The sequence below is a fragment of the Cyprinodon tularosa genome, unplaced genomic scaffold, assembly GCF_016077235.1.
Source record: "Cyprinodon tularosa strain WSP-4 unplaced genomic scaffold, ASM1607723v1 ctg159, whole genome shotgun sequence".
Taxonomy (NCBI): domain Eukaryota; kingdom Metazoa; phylum Chordata; class Actinopteri; order Cyprinodontiformes; family Cyprinodontidae; genus Cyprinodon; species Cyprinodon tularosa.
Window position 1 is genome coordinate 594,641 of NW_024038427.1, and position 17,186 is coordinate 611,826.

Consider the following 17,186-nt stretch of genomic DNA (forward strand, 5'->3'; position numbering starts at 1 on the left):
GATGTCGCATTTGTTATCCTACCTTGATCCAAGTACTGGAATCAATGTTAAAGCTGATACCAGGTATTTAATAACAATACATAACCATTTTTTTTTTCATTTATGATATTATGTCATGCAAAATTAATTCTTTATTAGCATTAGCGCTTTTCAGCTCTGCCCACAAAATTTATAGAGGATCGATGGCTGTGCTAAAATATTGTGTTTTTAAAATCTCTGAATGATTTAGTTTAAATGTTTGAGGGTCATTCTCTCTTTGGGAGGCCCAAGCTTTACTTTGTGGCTTACTAAATCAGCTGAATAATTTGAATTTAATTTCAGGAGACCACAGAATATCTAAGTAAGTTACAGTCCTCCTCGCCAAGTACATTAGTAAACTGTCATTTCACTCTCTGGGTTGCTTTTAGACTAATGGCTTCTTCTCTATCTATATGGCCTCTATCTCGAACAGCACAATAGATGGATATTTTCATGGTGATCTACCATAGATTGAACAACTCGCCATTCCACAATCTCAGTAAAGATAGCTAAAGTACCAGACTGATTATAGATATCCAGACCTCTGTATATAAATTACCTGAAGAGAAAGTTGTAGAAAGACATCCTTACTGGATACCCCTCTCTGCGGATCCTGATAGTCTCCAGGACTCCAGAGTGTCGCAGCTGGCTGCTGACCAGTTCATCCTCAAACACACCTGGCCGCTGCTCACAGTTGCACATGCATGAATACAGAGGTTTATACATACGTACACCAAGAAATAACAAAGTTCCACGTTTTTACCTTCATACTATTAGGCTTGATGCAGCGAACAAAATAAGGATTGCATCTGAAATTAAAGCAATAAAATGTTATTATTATTTTTGTCTGAATGTTAAGGTAATGACATTTTGTCTTTATGTCTCTTCTGCTTCACCTCTCCATCTTTTCCACCAGCTCCAGCAGGGACTGTTGGAACTTGCTGCTGACGGTGTGTGGTTGGTACTTCCTGGTGACAGAGCTGCTTTTCCTCATGTGGCCTCCTCTCTTCTGACCTATGGTGTCTGCATGAGCCAGGAACAGGTTTGACACCAACTATGTGCAGAAACACATGGAATATACACAACTCAGCAACAGGATTCTGATCACACCTTTCAATGTATTTTTAATCAGGCTGATTTTCTGGACTCACTTTGTTTCTGCTCTGAATGAACAGGTCCAGCACTTCTTGTCGGACCTGATCATGGTTCTTATCAAGGAACTTATTAACCTGGATCAAAGATGTCTTTTATTATTACATGATGTTTTTTTCAGTGTCTTACTATGAACCAATTTGGTCCAAAACAAAGTATTAAGCAGAATGAAAGATTTGGCTCTGAAAGGAACACTTAAAAAAAAAAATCAAAAATCACATGTGAATATATCAAACGTGAATAGAATGACCAGAAAAAAACTGAAAAATTCATGCCCCCTAATAAATCCACATTTGTACTATGAACAACACAAACTCCAAAGTGTTTTTCAAAATGTTATAAACCAACACAAAGCAGTGCCTTGTATGTCGCCCCCTTTACTTAGATACTCCTAAATAAGATACTGTACAACCAAACGCCTTTAAAAAATTAGTATAAAAAGTTTATTTTAATTAATTTCCAGTATAAACACAACTGTTTAGCGGAGGCATAAGTTGTTTCTTAGCTATCAGAGAACTATCAGCAGGTAAAACCTGGTCAGAACAGCATTATTCAAAGAAGGAAGAATACCAAAGTCATTCTGAAGAGATTTATCAAAGAGATTAGAGGGGAAAGCCATTGAGAGATAACACTAAAACTCTGAATAATTGCATGTTTTTCCGCAGGCAACATAGGGGAACCCTAATCCTAGGGACACTTTCCTTGTTTTTAATGTTCCCTGGATCAGAACACTGATCACATGTGGGAATTTTACAATAAAATTATTTTGTCAAGTCATCAGATTTGCTCTTAAGATCTGGAAAAAGAGGGAGAAAACCAACTATTAAAAGGCTTGCATTAGTCCCCAACAATCCACTTCAGAAACCTATTAGTGACCCACTAATTAAAATTAGGAGTAGCAATAGGGTATCATCTTAAACATGGTTAAACGGGGTTCCTGAAGTCCAATATTAAATTCCATCCAGAGGTACAGAAAGACAAATCCAACACATGCTGTGGTAGGTTGAGCCAAAAATACACACACTTCTCTATGCAAAATCCATCCACCACCATCTTATCTATGGTGAAGCATGATGGTGGCAGCGTGAGGCTGTGGGGATGTTTTTCTTTAGCAGGGCAAAGAGGAAGGTTCCAACCTCCTAACTGTATGTTTCAAACTTACTCAAGTAAGTTTGAAACATACAGTTAGGAGGTTAGAAATCACTTGCAATTGTTGGGACTGGGGTTCAACCACCAACAGGAGATCAACCATAACAGACACCCTTGGTCTCAAGGTTATGATTCCTGTCAAAGTTTTGAAGGTAAACTCGAAGTTTTGTGTGCACAAAAGATACATCAACAAAGGACAAAATAAAAATGTACACAGCTCAGTTCAGAAATGTGTAAAACATCAAAAGCAATCTTTTTTTAATTTCACAACCATTGGCCATTTTTTCATTCCTGTATCCAGTGAAAACCCATGAGAAAGTCATTCAGTTAAAAGCAATGAAAAAGTTTTGAGTATACAAAGAAGAAGAAAAAAAGCTCTATCAGGTGACACTAAGTGTTTTTTTGCAAAGCTCCTCTTGCACATGATTGTGTGCAACATTCTCTTATAGTTCAAACCAATGACGTATAGAACTGCATTATTTTGCCTTTTTAATATCAAATGGATGAGCAGTTGAGTACCTGGTAGGTGACTCGACCAGCAAAGTGCTTGATGGTGAACTCTGGGAGTGGCATCTTTGGCTTCATATACAGCGGATTGTGGCCATGGTGATAGTGGCATTTTTGAAGAAATGTGTGGTCTGTTGCCTGGCAACAAATCAACACAAAAATTAGGTCTGAATATATGTAGGATGCACAGTACAGACGGCTCTGTGTCAGCACCCTCACCTGTGGAAAACTGCTCTGGTCATCCAGAATCCTCAGTATCCCATGCGGCTTAGCGGCAATGAGATCAATGCAGGGCTGGTTGTCACTGAATATGATTTCCTGCCATGGGATCTGCTCTCTGCTGTACTCCTCCTGCAGGGTGATCAGATGCAGCAGAATGTCACTTTCAACCTTTTTACCCTACAGATAGTTAGATCCATTTCATCCACCTCTGCATCTGTAATCACTTTATTCTAGTGATATTTAAGTCCAAATCGGTTGTGAAGACCGTGTGTGAAATTAAGCAAATCTGCAGGTGTGATGGGACTCACCAGTTCCTCCCTGAATACGATCCTGTTGAAGAAGAATTGCAGGTATTCGTTTGCATAATTAATGCAAAGCTGCTCAAAGCTGTTGAAAGCCAGATCCTGTTGCCACAAACACACACAGCAGTTGATTTTTCATTTCTAATCTCTTAATCTGATAAATATTTTTTTTATATTATCTGTTATGCTGAGCACAGAGCATGGCAGTTAGAGAGCAGTGTAAGGCTCTGTAGAAGTATGGTGTTGGTAAGCTGCAGCTTTCCAAACACTAAAAAACCTTTTTTATTACATTTAGACAGAATGTCTACTGTCCACTAGACCTTTCAGGTAGACACTGTGCTAACATACCGGTTAAGGTTTCTTCTTTCATTATTGGAGTTTGCTTTGCAATATTTCTTTGACGTTCTTATTCAGTTATGCTGTTATGTAAATCAGCTCATAAATAGAAAGAAGTAAGGGGGGAAAATGTCAGACATATGTGGTTTTACCCATATATGACTTATTTTATGGGTAAATTACTTATTTAACAGGTTTGAAAAAAAAGGACTATGGTTTTGCCACCACCAATCTTTTTATTCTCTATGACTTCTTTCAATAGGATATGTTTAGAGACAAGAGTAGCAGCCATGGAAGAGGCCACCTGACTGATGCTCCAGAGTGAGAGGGCATGAAATGTGGTGTGCTTGGAGACGGAGGCAGCGAGACAGTAAAGCGTGTGTGACCTGCAAGAAACGACTAGAAAAATGCTTTTATTCTCCACGAATGCTCATCTTTTGAATAACAGGATGAATTAGTCAAACTTTACATACCCATGTGTGATCTAACTCCATTGGTAGGTGTCTATATTGTGTCAGTATATTACTAATGCCATAACAACGTCTCTAAATCCAGCCAGAGCTGCTGGTTGTAATGCTACCTTGAATCCTTTAGGTCAACTTTAAAATGTTCTGATTACCAATAATCTGATGCTGTGGGTAATATCATAGGGAAAAGCAAAAGCACTAAAAGAAGTAAAGAAAATGTATTAATCAGTACAACAGATGGATACTACCGAGACTGCACACAAACAGGCAGAAAAACATTTCTGACTAAGGATCTACTCTGATTCTTTGGGCATTTGCCTCTACTTGTCAGGATTTTGGTTCTGATGGCTGGCTTAATTGCTCATTTCATTCACCTGTCTAGCTCATCAAATCCACCTGTTCCGGTCTCATATTTAAGCTGCCTGTTTCCAAGCCAGCAGTACCAGATTATTCTTGAGACTTTGGTCTGATCCTGATTTGTTTCTGTATTTGAACCTTTGAGCCTGCCTGCCCCTGTCCAATTAGTTAGCCTGCTTGTCTTCGGACTCCTGTTGGATTCTCTGTAGACTGAACCTGGATCTCCCTCTTGACTTTGTCCTGTGGATTATCCTGTCTTCCTTCATCAGCTCAGATCTGATCTCATGTCAGCTCTGCAGCCTTTAGGCTTCCGCGTCTGGAACTCTCTGGCAGCGTCCGCTGCGTCTGTTCAGTTGACCTGCTCATTTTGTTCTGTCTGATGGAGGAAATCCCACTTTGCTTATTTTAGACCTGTTGATTTCGTGTCATCTGCCCTGGGGTGAATTTATGGCTTCTGGAAAACTGTCTGCCTGGCTTGATAAGAAAAAAGTCCAACAAACAACCTATTGTGCTAAATTCAGGCTGCAACTTCCTGTAATCATTCAGAGGTCATTTAGGGTTTTTTTCCCATCTAAAATGTGTGCAGAAACACTTTATATTGCAGAAACCTCGCTCTCTAAAACTCCAGTCAGATTTGTTTGTTGTCACACCTGCTTACCTCAAATCCATAAATGTCGAGAATAGAAATGGAGAGGCTGTGTTGGCGAGGATACACCTGAGCATTTATCCTTTCCGTTAACCAGTGGAAGATAAGTGAGTAAAGAATCTTGGCAACGGCGTCTCTGGAAAACCCAATAAAAAGACGAATTGATTTGTATGTGAATTGTTGGGGTTGGTTATCTCTGGTTCCTTTGCCTCACCTGGCATCAACAGCATTTTCTACACTCAGAGGGCTGTAGATTTTTTCCCGCATAGTCTCCTGTGGAGAAAAAGGTTGCCAGACGTCATACAGAGAGTTAAGTTTACACATTTCAGTTGAGTTCAGCAGAGTAGGACACTATTCATGCTGCATTAGGGGCTCTATTCTCCCACTTTATTTAGCATTCCCTTCTCCTCCTCATCTCCATCACACACGTTGCTTCCTGGAAGCTCTGCCCCCTCATTTCTACCTCATAGATGCAAGAGACCAAGACTCAGTCTGTTCAGATAAAGAGCGCTTTGAGATTTGAGAGCTTCCTTTGCCAAAATCCTCTTGACCGGCACAAACACCCTCTTAATGTGCACACACCTCTTGCCTAAGGAAAGAGCTGGTAGCCCCAACTCCTCTCCTGTTACCTACGCACCTTTGTAATTAGAGTCTGAATAATGCAAAAGACTCTTGCCTCGTGTATATAAGCATGTGCTTGTGGTAGATGTAAGATTTTTCTCTCCTTTTCTTTCACCTCAGTTTCTTTTTGATGCATTCCACTACAATTGGATATGATGAACTGGACTGGCATTTATTTTCAATATGGATCCAAGTGAAGAACAAAGGATAATGCATAGATTTTCAACTGGAATATCAGTTTTATCAGCATAAAGGGGTAGAAGAGACCTCGTACTCGTTTTGTTTCACTCTACAGAGATGAAGATTAGGGGTATATTGTACATCTGTGGAATATGTGAGCTTTTATTGACCAAATAATTGGATCTACCCTAAGCAAAGAGGAAAAAAGCTTTAACGTCATTACGTCAGGACACCAAATAAGAAACCTTCCATTCTTTTCTTCTGTGTTTTGCTTATGTGTTTAAGGATGAGGCCTGAAGACATTTCTACAGAATAACATATCTAATTAGGAAAAGGTTTTTTAGTGTGGACAAGGAAGACGAATCTCAAAGGATTTTCTCTCAATATTGCAGGAAATCAGAGATTAGAGAAAAACACAGCTAATTGAAAATAAAAATATTCAGTCTAATGCCCATTTTGCATTTTAAGCATCTAAAAATGATACAATATAATGGCTTTGCAGTATCTTTTTAGAAGAGTGTGGGTATGTAAAGAAATATAATAAGTAAAATGATGAGGAAAGCACAGTTCCTTCAACAATGACTTACTCCCCTTGCACTTTCTTGCAATTTTTTAAGCTACAACCACAAGCTGTAATCAAATGTGTTTTCTAGGGGTTATAAATTATTAAAAAAAACAAAAAAAAAAACTAAACAAAGTATTGCATATCGTTGTGTTTTGGGCTTTTTATTTGCTTTTTGTGTTTTTTTTTTGTGGCAGTTATTGTCCTCTTTATGTTTTTTCTTCCTAAGTTCACTAAATTCCCATTTCCACACTGTAACCGATTTCTCTCATGTCTGTGATATAAATACAGTATGTACTTGCTTTATTATTTCACAAGACATAACTGTATATTGCAATGCATAATGGTTCAAAAGTAATTACAGTAACTTATAGAAGGAGTCTACAATAGCACCATGTAAAACTGCAGGATGGTTCTGTTTTCACTCTGTTCTGTCTGTAAATGAAACATATTACAGTGAAATACTGCTAGCATAGAAAGCATGCGGGTTGTCACACATTCTAGTGCGAGCCTAGCCACAATCACCGCCATCTTGGGAGGGGTAAACATTTGTAGTTTGAGCAATAACGATTTATGAATACCAAGAAAACATTCTACCAAAACATAAAGGAAGATAACACGACCCATGAACGGAGACCTCGAAGTGGCCAACCCGGGTTCGAATCGGACCTGTTGTCCTTTGCTAGATGTCTCTCTCCCTCTCTCGTACAAGATACATATGGAAGAAACATTAGGGGAAAAATACATAAAAGATTTGCTTATATCTAATAAAGAAATAGCGCCTGGGTGAGGAGAGTCTACAGGCTGACAGAAGCTTGCATCTAGGCTAAGTTTTGTTTTGTTTCTGCAACACAACAAAAATCAACTGCGTGACCGTGGTTGCAGGGCAAACACAGGGATGCAGGTGTTTGCCCTGCAACCGAAGAGTTGACGGTTCAAGCCCCGGCTTTCAATATTACGTGTTCTTGGGCAAGACACTTCATATGCATTGCCTACTGATGGTGGTCAGAGGCTACCTATGTACGGCAGCCTCACTTCTGTCAATGTGTCCCAGGGCAGTTGTGGCTAAATGTAGCTTACCATCATCAGTTTGTGCTTGAATGGGGTAATGTTACGCTTTGGTCGTCTCCTGACTTAAAAAAAAAAAGCTATATCTGTAGGTGTGAGCGTGTGTGTGAATGGTTTGAATGGAATGTTTGACCTGTTTGTCTCTGTGTTGCCCTGCGATGGACTGGCGACCTGTCCAGGGTGTACCCCGCCTCTTGCCCATTGACTGCTGGAGATAGGCACCAGCACCCCTCGTCACCCCACTCGGGACAAGCGTGTCAGATAATGGATGGATGGATGGATGGTTTATTTTTCATTTAATAATCTTGACTTGCTGTGCTGTTCCTGTCTGCATTTAGATCAACAACATCCTGAAATATTAGAAATCTGATAGGTGAGGCATGCATTACATAATATTCCCGTTTACTTTCATAACCTCAATCAAATTCGGTGCAACCAATTGTATGCTACTTCAATATAAACTCTGGAGGAGCTGCAGAGGTTTACAGCTCAGGTGGGAGAATCTGTTGAGCATTAGTTGTTCTCTGAATAATTCTCTGAATCCAAGAAGAAAGTCATTGTTAAAATAGGGATGAAAACACCTTTTGGAAGTTTGTCACAAGTAGTGAAGGGTATTTAGCAATTATCTGGATGAAGGTGCTCTGATGAAATGCTTCAGGGCAAACATCTAAAACACTTTGTGCAGCGGAGTTAAACAGAGTAGGTTGGTAACCCTAAGCATACAGCAACAGTAAAAAAGGAATAACTAAAATCAAAGCAAATGGATGTGTTAAAAAGGCCCTGTCAAAGTGATAAAATGGTTATTAAAAAAAAAAAACATTGGAAAGCATTTTTCCTCTATACTTTCTTTGGACATTGACATTTGAGGTTATAATGTAAAAAACAAAACAAAAACAACTTTAGCTTACTATGATTTAATTGTTTAAAAAATAACAGCTAGATTCAAGATTCATCACAACGTGTTAGAAGCAGTCCACTCTACTGAAAAGATCCACCCAAGGAACCGAGTGTACATGTCTACGGTGGAGGTAGATCAATGACAGCGGTTTGTTTCTTTTGTGTCTTTTTCTCTGTGTGTGGGGGGGCAACACATGGGTTTCCATTGTGTCTATGTAAGGGACACTGGGACCAATACATGCTCTCATGTAAACACACCTGTGTAAGCAAGAAAAAGAACCTGCCAGTCCACTTCAGAGGAGACAAGATGTAAAACCTCAGTTACAATGAACCAATCAGGAGAGGAGGAGAACAGAACATAAAAAAAAAAGAAATCTTGGAATGATTTGTAAAAAAAACAAAAATCTACTAACACGTGACGGGTAGTTTAGCATGAAACTAACCGTGACTTTGTAAGTTATAGCTTTCTGTAGTCCTTCAGGGGAGATCTGAAGCAGTTCTGCCACAACTCGGATCTCCTGTGCGCTCACTACTGATGCCACCTCCTGGCCATCAGCCTCCAACACACAAAAGAGAAAAGATTTGTTCAGTTTGTTGTCTGCAGAGGAAATCCGTGCAAGACAATCAGGCTTAATAAAAAAGGGCTGACTTTTCTATTTCATCATTAACTGCCCGTGTTGTGGCACAGATGAGCTTTGAATACAACAATTAACTCACTGAGCTCTATGGAATGTACCCTCTTTAGGTAAACAAGTTATTTGAATGAACTGAATAGTTGGAAATAAACTGTCATTGACTTTTAAGGTTTGTATTAATGAGATGAGAGCTGCCAAGTATTGTCAGAGATATAAGCTGATCATAATTTTTTTCTCTATTTTATGCATCCAAACATAAAAAAAGAAGTGTTCATAATTAGATATTTTATAGCACAATGTGAGCTTTTGCTTCGTATGAGGTACGAACTAACAGATGAGCTAATAAATAGTTTAAACAGAGGCTACCTACCTGAACAACATTCTGCATGCATGGCAGTATCCTGGTTGAAACTTTTGTACAGGGGAAAATCTGAAGCTCAAGTACAAGGAAAATATACTGCCTGAGCCACCCTTATTTAAATTTCAAATATGGCTGACATAAATAAAGTTTATTTTCAGTTCAATTTACCTCCTGTCTGCAACAGTGGAGGACAGCAAAAATAAACAGACAATACGACGACAAAGAGGCTTTTTCTATTTTAAGGACAAGCTCTAAACCAACACTATGGCAATCAGAAACAATAAGATTAAACCCTTTTCATGATTATTTCCAAGCTCAATAAGCAGATGAATATCATGATTTGGTTGTAAAAGAAAATAGGATTTTCATGATTGCAGGCTACAGTGTGTTTTATCATTTAGAACCCGTTAGGATCATATATCATCAGTAGAGTACCTGTGCCTGATTCCGGTTTAAGCCTACCCTAAATGTGGCTTCATAGTTCAGGAACTTAAACTTACTGCATCAAACAGACTAGAAGTAGGTGTTCAGTTAAAAGCCTGTGGCCACTAGTGAAATAATAGGAGAAAAAAATATTTATTTTACCTCTAATAATCCCCTGGCTGTAAGTATTACAGATCAGTTTTCTCTCTCATGTATTTGGTTTGGTTTTAGTTTGTCAAAAAATGACAAAATAAATGTAATGCCTTTTGAATTGCACTCCAACTGTTTTAATACTTGCTCTCTGAAACTTCAATGGGAAAAAGAAACTCAAATCCTACTGGTTCTCCAACCTGCAGCTAGAAATGCCGTTCAACTGGGAGCGAAACATCAGTTTTCTATAGAAAACTGCAAGGGTTCATCCATTATATCTTAGAAGCAGATCTAATAGCAGGATAAACTTTTTTTCTAGTAGTTTCATATAACAGGTGGTGTGGTGTTTTTAAGATACAGAGCAAATGGCTAGCCTAACAAGACAGACCTTTGTAATGGGGTGAAAGTCTCAGATAGGGTTTTTTGAGATGATGGGAACTTCCCTCTGATTAGTGTTTAGCTTGAATATGCAATGAAAACTATTCTCTCCAAACCAGGATTGCTCTTACTGCTTTCTTCACTTCATACTCCATAAACAGGTAAAAGGTAAATACAAAATACAGACAGAGGGATAATTTTAAACAATGAATGAACCCAGAGAATTACCTCATGCCTTTGAAAGTAAACATTGCCCAGATGAAGTATGGATGAGAGGATTCTAAAGATGGCCGACTGGTCCTCAGGGGCGAAGTGAAGGATTTCCATCGCAGAGAGCAGACGTTGGAAATCATCTGCATCGCTTTTTCCTCTAATCAAACAGTCCCCTCCCTTAATTCAGAGAGAGGGTTCAAACTGAAGAGAGCACTGATCAACATGGTTGGGAATAAAAAATCTGTGCTGCACACTTTTTCTCTACCTGGTTTAGATAATAGTAGGTTTCAGCATCTTGCAGGTAGAAAGCCTGCTTCTGTTGAGAAGGAAGACCTGCCAGCATCTCGTAGAAGATGTGATAGTTCCTCTCATCCTTGGCCTGAAGCAAACATTAGCTTTTCATTCTACAGACAATTACATGAGATAAAGATGCCATGCTGTGTCTGATTCTGTGGAAGTTACCTGAAAGACAATACGGGACTTTTCCAGCAGATACTGAGAGGTTATGGCACCACTAATTACACCACTAGATCAACAGAAACAAGAGGGGGTGGGGCACATTAGTAGGATTAAAAAATTGTTGCCGTCCAAATCAACATGTCTGATCCGCACTCACTTCTCCAGATAGACCTCTATGTATTTCCCAAAGCGGCTGGAATTATCGTTTCGCACAGTTTTGGCATTTCCAAAGGATTCCAGCAGGGGCGCTGCCTCCAGGATCTACCATGTTCAAAATTCATCCAAATTCATCAGATGAGCAGCAAAGAAGCAAAGTCACATATCAGTGCTGTAACTCTATCATCAAACAATTTGCACACTCATTCAGATAGAAAAGTAGGTTTGCTACAAGGCTACATGAAATCAACCCATATTGTTGGGTTACTACAGTTTTATTAGCTGTTGTGTAAATGCAGTAGAACAATTGTACATAGTCATTATACATGGAATGCAAGAGATATGGTGCAGAGGTTTGTGCATGACTAAAATAGACATAGCATCCAAGCCGAGCTGGAGATCAAATAGTTTTCAAATGATTTTCTGAAGCAGAATTACTTCCTATAATAAGCAAGCATATAAACAAGTGGTATGGAACAAATACAGCGCTCTGCTTGACTGCTCTGCAATTCCTTACCATGGCACACTTAAAGGTATAGTGGAGGATGTTCTTTTTCTGGGTGGATCATCAAAACAAGTGGTCCCCCTAATTGTCAATCATTCTGGTGATATGTTTACATAAAGCCGTCGTACGTGCTCGTCCCCAATTTCAATTACCGGTGGTGAGGCTGACATAGTGGAAAAATTGCAAATCTTCTATTGGAAAGTAAGCTTGTATGAGCGATGCAAACAGCAACTTTTAAATAGAGCATGCACAAGGAGAGAGGGGCTTTTTTTTTTTTTTACTAAAGTGGAGAGGGCGGGTCTTTTTAAAAATTCACAAAAATCCTCCACTATAGCTTTAAACCATTCCATACATAAAAGTCTATACGGAATACTCAGCTGCCATTCACTTTGTGAAGAAAGATGCAAAAAAAATGAATTAGCTTTAAGTTCTCTGTCCCAAAATGTCCAGCATGCTTTGATAAAGAGCAAACCACAAGGAGGTATTGAATAAGAAGTCAATAACCCAAATTCAGCAGACAGACAGAAAAATATCTCTTTTTACCGAACAGCTAAATAGGAAGGAGTAAATGAAAATGTAGGGATAACTCAAAATGAATGGCGAGCTCATTAGTGTTCCAGTACTGCTAATGAAACAAGGAGAGCAACACAGCAACCTCCATTGCTACCTAAAGAAAGTGAAGATGGTTAGTTTAAGGTAAAGATTAACACATTCAGAATGAAAGACTACCGGTACCTCAATCTTTCCATACGAAAAGACGTCGTAAGAAGCAGTAAAAGGGAAAAAACATATTTGAAAAGAGACATTACAAATCCTCTTTATTATGAAATATTCTATAAGCATCATGTACGTGTCAGTATGTGTTCAAACCTGTTGCAATGGATTGGAGTTGTGGCTTGTTGCAGCCAGGTAGCGGAGCATAAGCTTGGTGGCCTCTGTTTTTCCAGACCCACTTTCTCCACTAAAACACAGTAAGAGAGCAGGAACCTTCCAATGTGCCCATCTATACTGCTCTTATAAACATTTTACTCAATACAATGTCCTGCGAACAATGCATATCTTTTCATATATCATGTGCAAAAACCAACAAAAAGTAATGCATGATTGTATGGTGGAAGGAAAACGAAAAAAAGTTTTTATATATTTTATAAAATATGGAGGTAGTGCTGTTAGGATGCATTTCTTCAGCAGGGACAGGAGAGCTAAACGCAAGACAAGACGATGCAGTTCTCTTAGACTAAAGCATGTTCATGTGTTGAAAAATTTTTAGTTAAGGTCTAGAACTCGCTCTAATTAAGAATCTATGGCAGGAACCTGGATGTTCACAGACACTCCCAGAAATGTAATAGGCAAATGTTTCACTCTACAGCTACAAAGATGGTAGAAATACACCCAGGTGACTTGTGGCTTGAACCAAAGAGCAAAGGTGTTCTATGAAGTATTATTTACAAGGTTCTGAGAAAAAAAACACAAGCTACACTTTATAAATCTTTATATTGAAAGCTATTTCCATAGAAAATGTATTTTCCTTCCTACTTTGTGTTGATCTCTCCTATTAGATTTCCATAAATACAATAAATAATACTTACGGATGGTGTTGTATATTTATAACCTGAAATTGATAATTTATCACTATTAAATTAAAGCCCAAAAAGGGGCTTAGTGACTTTCTTGCCAAGAAGATAACATTTGTCCTCAAAAACCCTAATAAATACTAATCTCCCCCAATGATAAAAACGATTTCTAAGAACAAGAATTTATTTTCTAGTTCCTTAAATACTTTTTAATCCCTGTTTTCAAGCTGTTGGGCTTGCTAAGTGTTTACCTTACTAAATTACATGAGAACAGCCTTGGCTAGCATTACGCAAAGTCTCAATTCCTAGTCTGAGAGGAACTATCTGAAGCAGTGTCTCACATGCAAGTACACCAACACACCAACATCCAGGTACCTATACCACTGCCAACAGATTAGCACTAAATACCACCATTATCCAGGCCACACTACGGGACGGTAGAATGCTGTGTGTTTTTGTGTGTTTAGGGACTAAGTGACCTTCAAAACTTTCCAGCATAAGGTTTCAGCTCACAGGCTGCTTGGCTAAGGATCAGGCCATTAATGGTCACTGTACACTAGACCTCAGTTAGCCCTTGACATGCACTCACTCACACACCACACACAAACCTTCATCCACATTATAAATAGCTTCGTTCATCTTCCCTGTCCTTGTTGAAGTAAATATCCATACAGCATGGTACTTGCAAAATGGCTATCTAAAAAGTGGAAATCACCTGCTTTGTATTAAAGTAAAAAGGATTATGTACTCTTACCTGATTATAATGACCTGGTTTTGTTTGGCATCCATCATTTTGGAGTAAGCAGCATTTGCTATGGCAAACAAATGCCTGTAAGAGAAAAAGTCATGGCCAGAAGCTTCTTCAACACAAATGCTGTAAGTACTAGTAGGATGGACAACTAGTCCACATAAGTACATTGAAATTGAGATCCCTTGTCTGATTTATGCTCTTTTTTTTTCTCCATCTAACTAGTGCGTTTTAAAGCCAAATATACTGCAACAGTTTTGTTTTTGTTATTTGCAAATGACTTATTAAAGTCAAAATGTATTTTGTATTATGAACAATGTTTTAAAGATATGCATAATACCAAATCCTCGTTAATGTAGTTTGTTTGCATTGTATGCTTGCAGTGTCGAAATGTAAAGACCACATTTTACATACGGAGGGTGTTCTCCCAGAGCACGACCTTTGTACAGCAGCACAACATCTGTCCCGTAGATATTGTACATCTTGTAGGGATTCACAGACACCAGTATGCTTCCTATATATGTCTGAAAGAGAACAGTAACATATAAAAAATGTTTTTAAAACACTTGAATTAACAGATGTCAATAGTTCTAAGGTTGAAAGCATGTTTGACCCCTTACAATTTTATCTATTTTTTGTTTTCTATATTCAGATATATTTTATTATCATAAAAACATTATTTTGGAAGGTATATAACATGCAGTTTTGAAAAACATTATTTATATTTTTATTTGCTTTTTAAAAAATGCTTTTTAAACATCTGGCAAGAATTCTCCCCATTTTTTAAATAATGAAATAAATGTGATAAAAAAAATGGGCTTTCTTTTTTTGGTTTAAATTTACTAGACACTCCTAGGCAAATTACAGCCTGAAGTAAAGTAAGTTAAAACTGAACTGAAGTTATTTCTAAGAAATATATGAAATAAAGCCAAAATAAAGTAGGATAAATGCAACAATAATAACCAGAACCATATAAAATTAACCATAAAAATAACAAAAACTTTTTTTTGCTCAAGACATTTAGGAAAATATCTTGTGGATTGGAGAGAGAGCACCCTTTGGCATAAAACCAGTACAGTATCTCAAGGGAAAAGAACAAACATGGAAAATGGTAAATCTCTAGAAAGGCAAATAATGTTTGATAGTACTTAATACTTATTTAAAAATATGAAATTTATCGTTTTTGTTCTTTTTTAGATACTTACATAGATAAGATGTCTGTCAAACCTTCGCCTTAAGTTCAGTAAAACAGCTCCTTCGTCCATCTCTCTGAAAAGGAACAGAATGCAGATAATGGAGAAATTTCTTTGAAGTTTTTATAGTGTTTTTTTGTATGATTCTGCCTCATATTAGACGGTTTTTATTGTTTTTTTTCTTTTTGAGTCAGTCTTAAAAATTACTTTGTCTTTCCTTTTAATATATTTTAAAATGACTTACTGTAATTGAGTCATATCCTCCACACCATCTTCCTCCCTGCACTCCCGATGAGTGATTGTAGGCATTCTTCTGATTGAGTACATCTTTAACACAAATGTTTAGAGCCATTAGGAAATGATGCAAGACAACAGGCCTCAATTTAACAAACTTGCATAAAAAACATTTGCAATGGGATTTTTCAAAGAATTAATTTTTTGTTCCTAAAATAATCTAGGATTTTATATTACCTGTGACGCAGTTGGTTTACCACCCATCAGTAATGTTATGCCTTGGTTTCTACCTTATTTGCTCATAACAACTCAAAGCTTAAATGTTTTTGACAATCACAAAAATATGAACAATTACCTTTTAACTGGGACAAGTTTGCTTCTGTTTAATTGTTAACAGGCTTAATTGTTAACAGGCTAAAAATAATTTCCATCCATGATAAATTCCAAACATGATCATTCAAATTTAGGGGTATTATAATAGCCTTAGCCAAACTAGTTGTCTAAGGCATTTGTTGTTTCCAACAAGATCATTACCTTGTCAAACCATTGCCCTCGTGGTTCCCCATCTCTATTGAGATTCCACTTCCCAGGTTCTTCCCCTTCATCTCTGTGCCTCATTAGATGCTGGGAGTGCTCAGGGAGCTCTCCATCTCTACACAAGGACCACTTGTTGAGGTTCTGCACTGTACCATGAGGTAGAACCCTCTCTGCCCCCCACACATCTAGATCTTCTTGCATGCCTTCGGCTCCTGAGCCATGTGCCCAGTGTTGTTCAGGTCCAGCTCCCTGGACATGTGGTGATACTACAGCATATGAAGGTAGACGAAAAGAAGCTGCCTGTAAGTGAGATTTTTGTAAAGCACCGGAAAGGTTCAGGGGTTGTGGGGTGCTGGGCGCCCCAAGCCTCGTCATGATATTACCTTCCGGGAGGTGGTATCTTGCTCCACGAAGGTTTGGGTTCTTAGATAATGCTTTCGATAGGTCAATTGATTGCGGAGAAGTAGTTGCTTGAGAGCGTGTCATGAGTGTTCCATCTGGCAACCGGTAAGAAGAAGATCTGATGTTCTGGTTGCGGAGGGCATTAGAGAGATTAAGTGAACGTTGCTCAGGAGTATCAGTTGGACCACGCTGGCTCAATAATGATGTGCTTGGGAGAGTGTAAGAAGCACCCCGGATGTTACTGTTCAGCAAAGCACCAGACAGGAGAGGGCTTGTCGGACTCTGAGGTTGATTTCTTGAAAACAGTGATGATCCTTCCGGGAGTTGAAATTTTGCTTTACGGAGGTTTGCATTCATCAAAGCACTAGACAGTCCAGGTGAAGAGGAAGAATTTGCAGCACTCTCTGTCTTCTCTCCTGGACGTGTTAAAAATGATCCATCTGGTAGTCTATAAGAGGCTTTTTGAACATTTGCATTAAGAATGGCCGAGGAGAGCATTGGGGAGGAAGAAACAGGTGCTGGCTCATTTCTTGTAACCAAAGTTCCATCAGGCAACCTATATGTAGCTTTACGTACATTAGAGTTTAAAAGGGCAGATGACAACATAGAGGAAGACATGGTGGAAGGACCTGAGGCAGGTTCAGCAGGTTCTTTTCTGGTGACCAATGAGCCATCAGGTAGCCTATAAGTGGCTTGACGTAGGTTTTGGTTCTGCAGAGCGCTGGAAAGCACAG

The 17,186-nt window shown here is 38.5% G+C and overlaps 1 protein-coding gene across 1 annotated transcript in view; it reads right to left on the bottom strand.

Annotated features, from left to right (window-relative positions):
* The window catches only part of myo15aa (myosin XVAa), a 67,717-nt gene that overhangs the window by 36,796 nt on the left and 13,735 nt on the right, over nt 1–17,186 (bottom strand). The window contains exons 2-21 of the mRNA XM_038280320.1: nt 15,524–15,606; nt 15,292–15,355; nt 14,501–14,610; nt 14,093–14,167; nt 12,635–12,725; nt 12,500–12,505; nt 11,261–11,364; nt 11,107–11,170; nt 10,910–11,023; nt 10,660–10,821; nt 8,928–9,044; nt 5,371–5,429; nt 5,169–5,292; nt 3,357–3,452; nt 3,046–3,177; nt 2,839–2,964; nt 1,170–1,247; nt 915–1,072; nt 782–827; nt 578–702 (exon numbers count right to left, since the gene is read on the bottom strand). Of these exons, the coding sequence (XP_038136248.1) occupies nt 578–702; nt 782–827; nt 915–1,072; nt 1,170–1,247; nt 2,839–2,964; nt 3,046–3,177; nt 3,357–3,452; nt 5,169–5,292; nt 5,371–5,429; nt 8,928–9,044; nt 10,660–10,821; nt 10,910–11,023; nt 11,107–11,170; nt 11,261–11,364; nt 12,500–12,505; nt 12,635–12,725; nt 14,093–14,167; nt 14,501–14,610; nt 15,292–15,355; nt 15,524–15,606 (1,934 nt within the window). The remainder of the gene's footprint in view (nt 1–577; nt 703–781; nt 828–914; nt 1,073–1,169; nt 1,248–2,838; nt 2,965–3,045; nt 3,178–3,356; nt 3,453–5,168; nt 5,293–5,370; nt 5,430–8,927; nt 9,045–10,659; nt 10,822–10,909; nt 11,024–11,106; nt 11,171–11,260; nt 11,365–12,499; nt 12,506–12,634; nt 12,726–14,092; nt 14,168–14,500; nt 14,611–15,291; nt 15,356–15,523; nt 15,607–17,186) is intronic.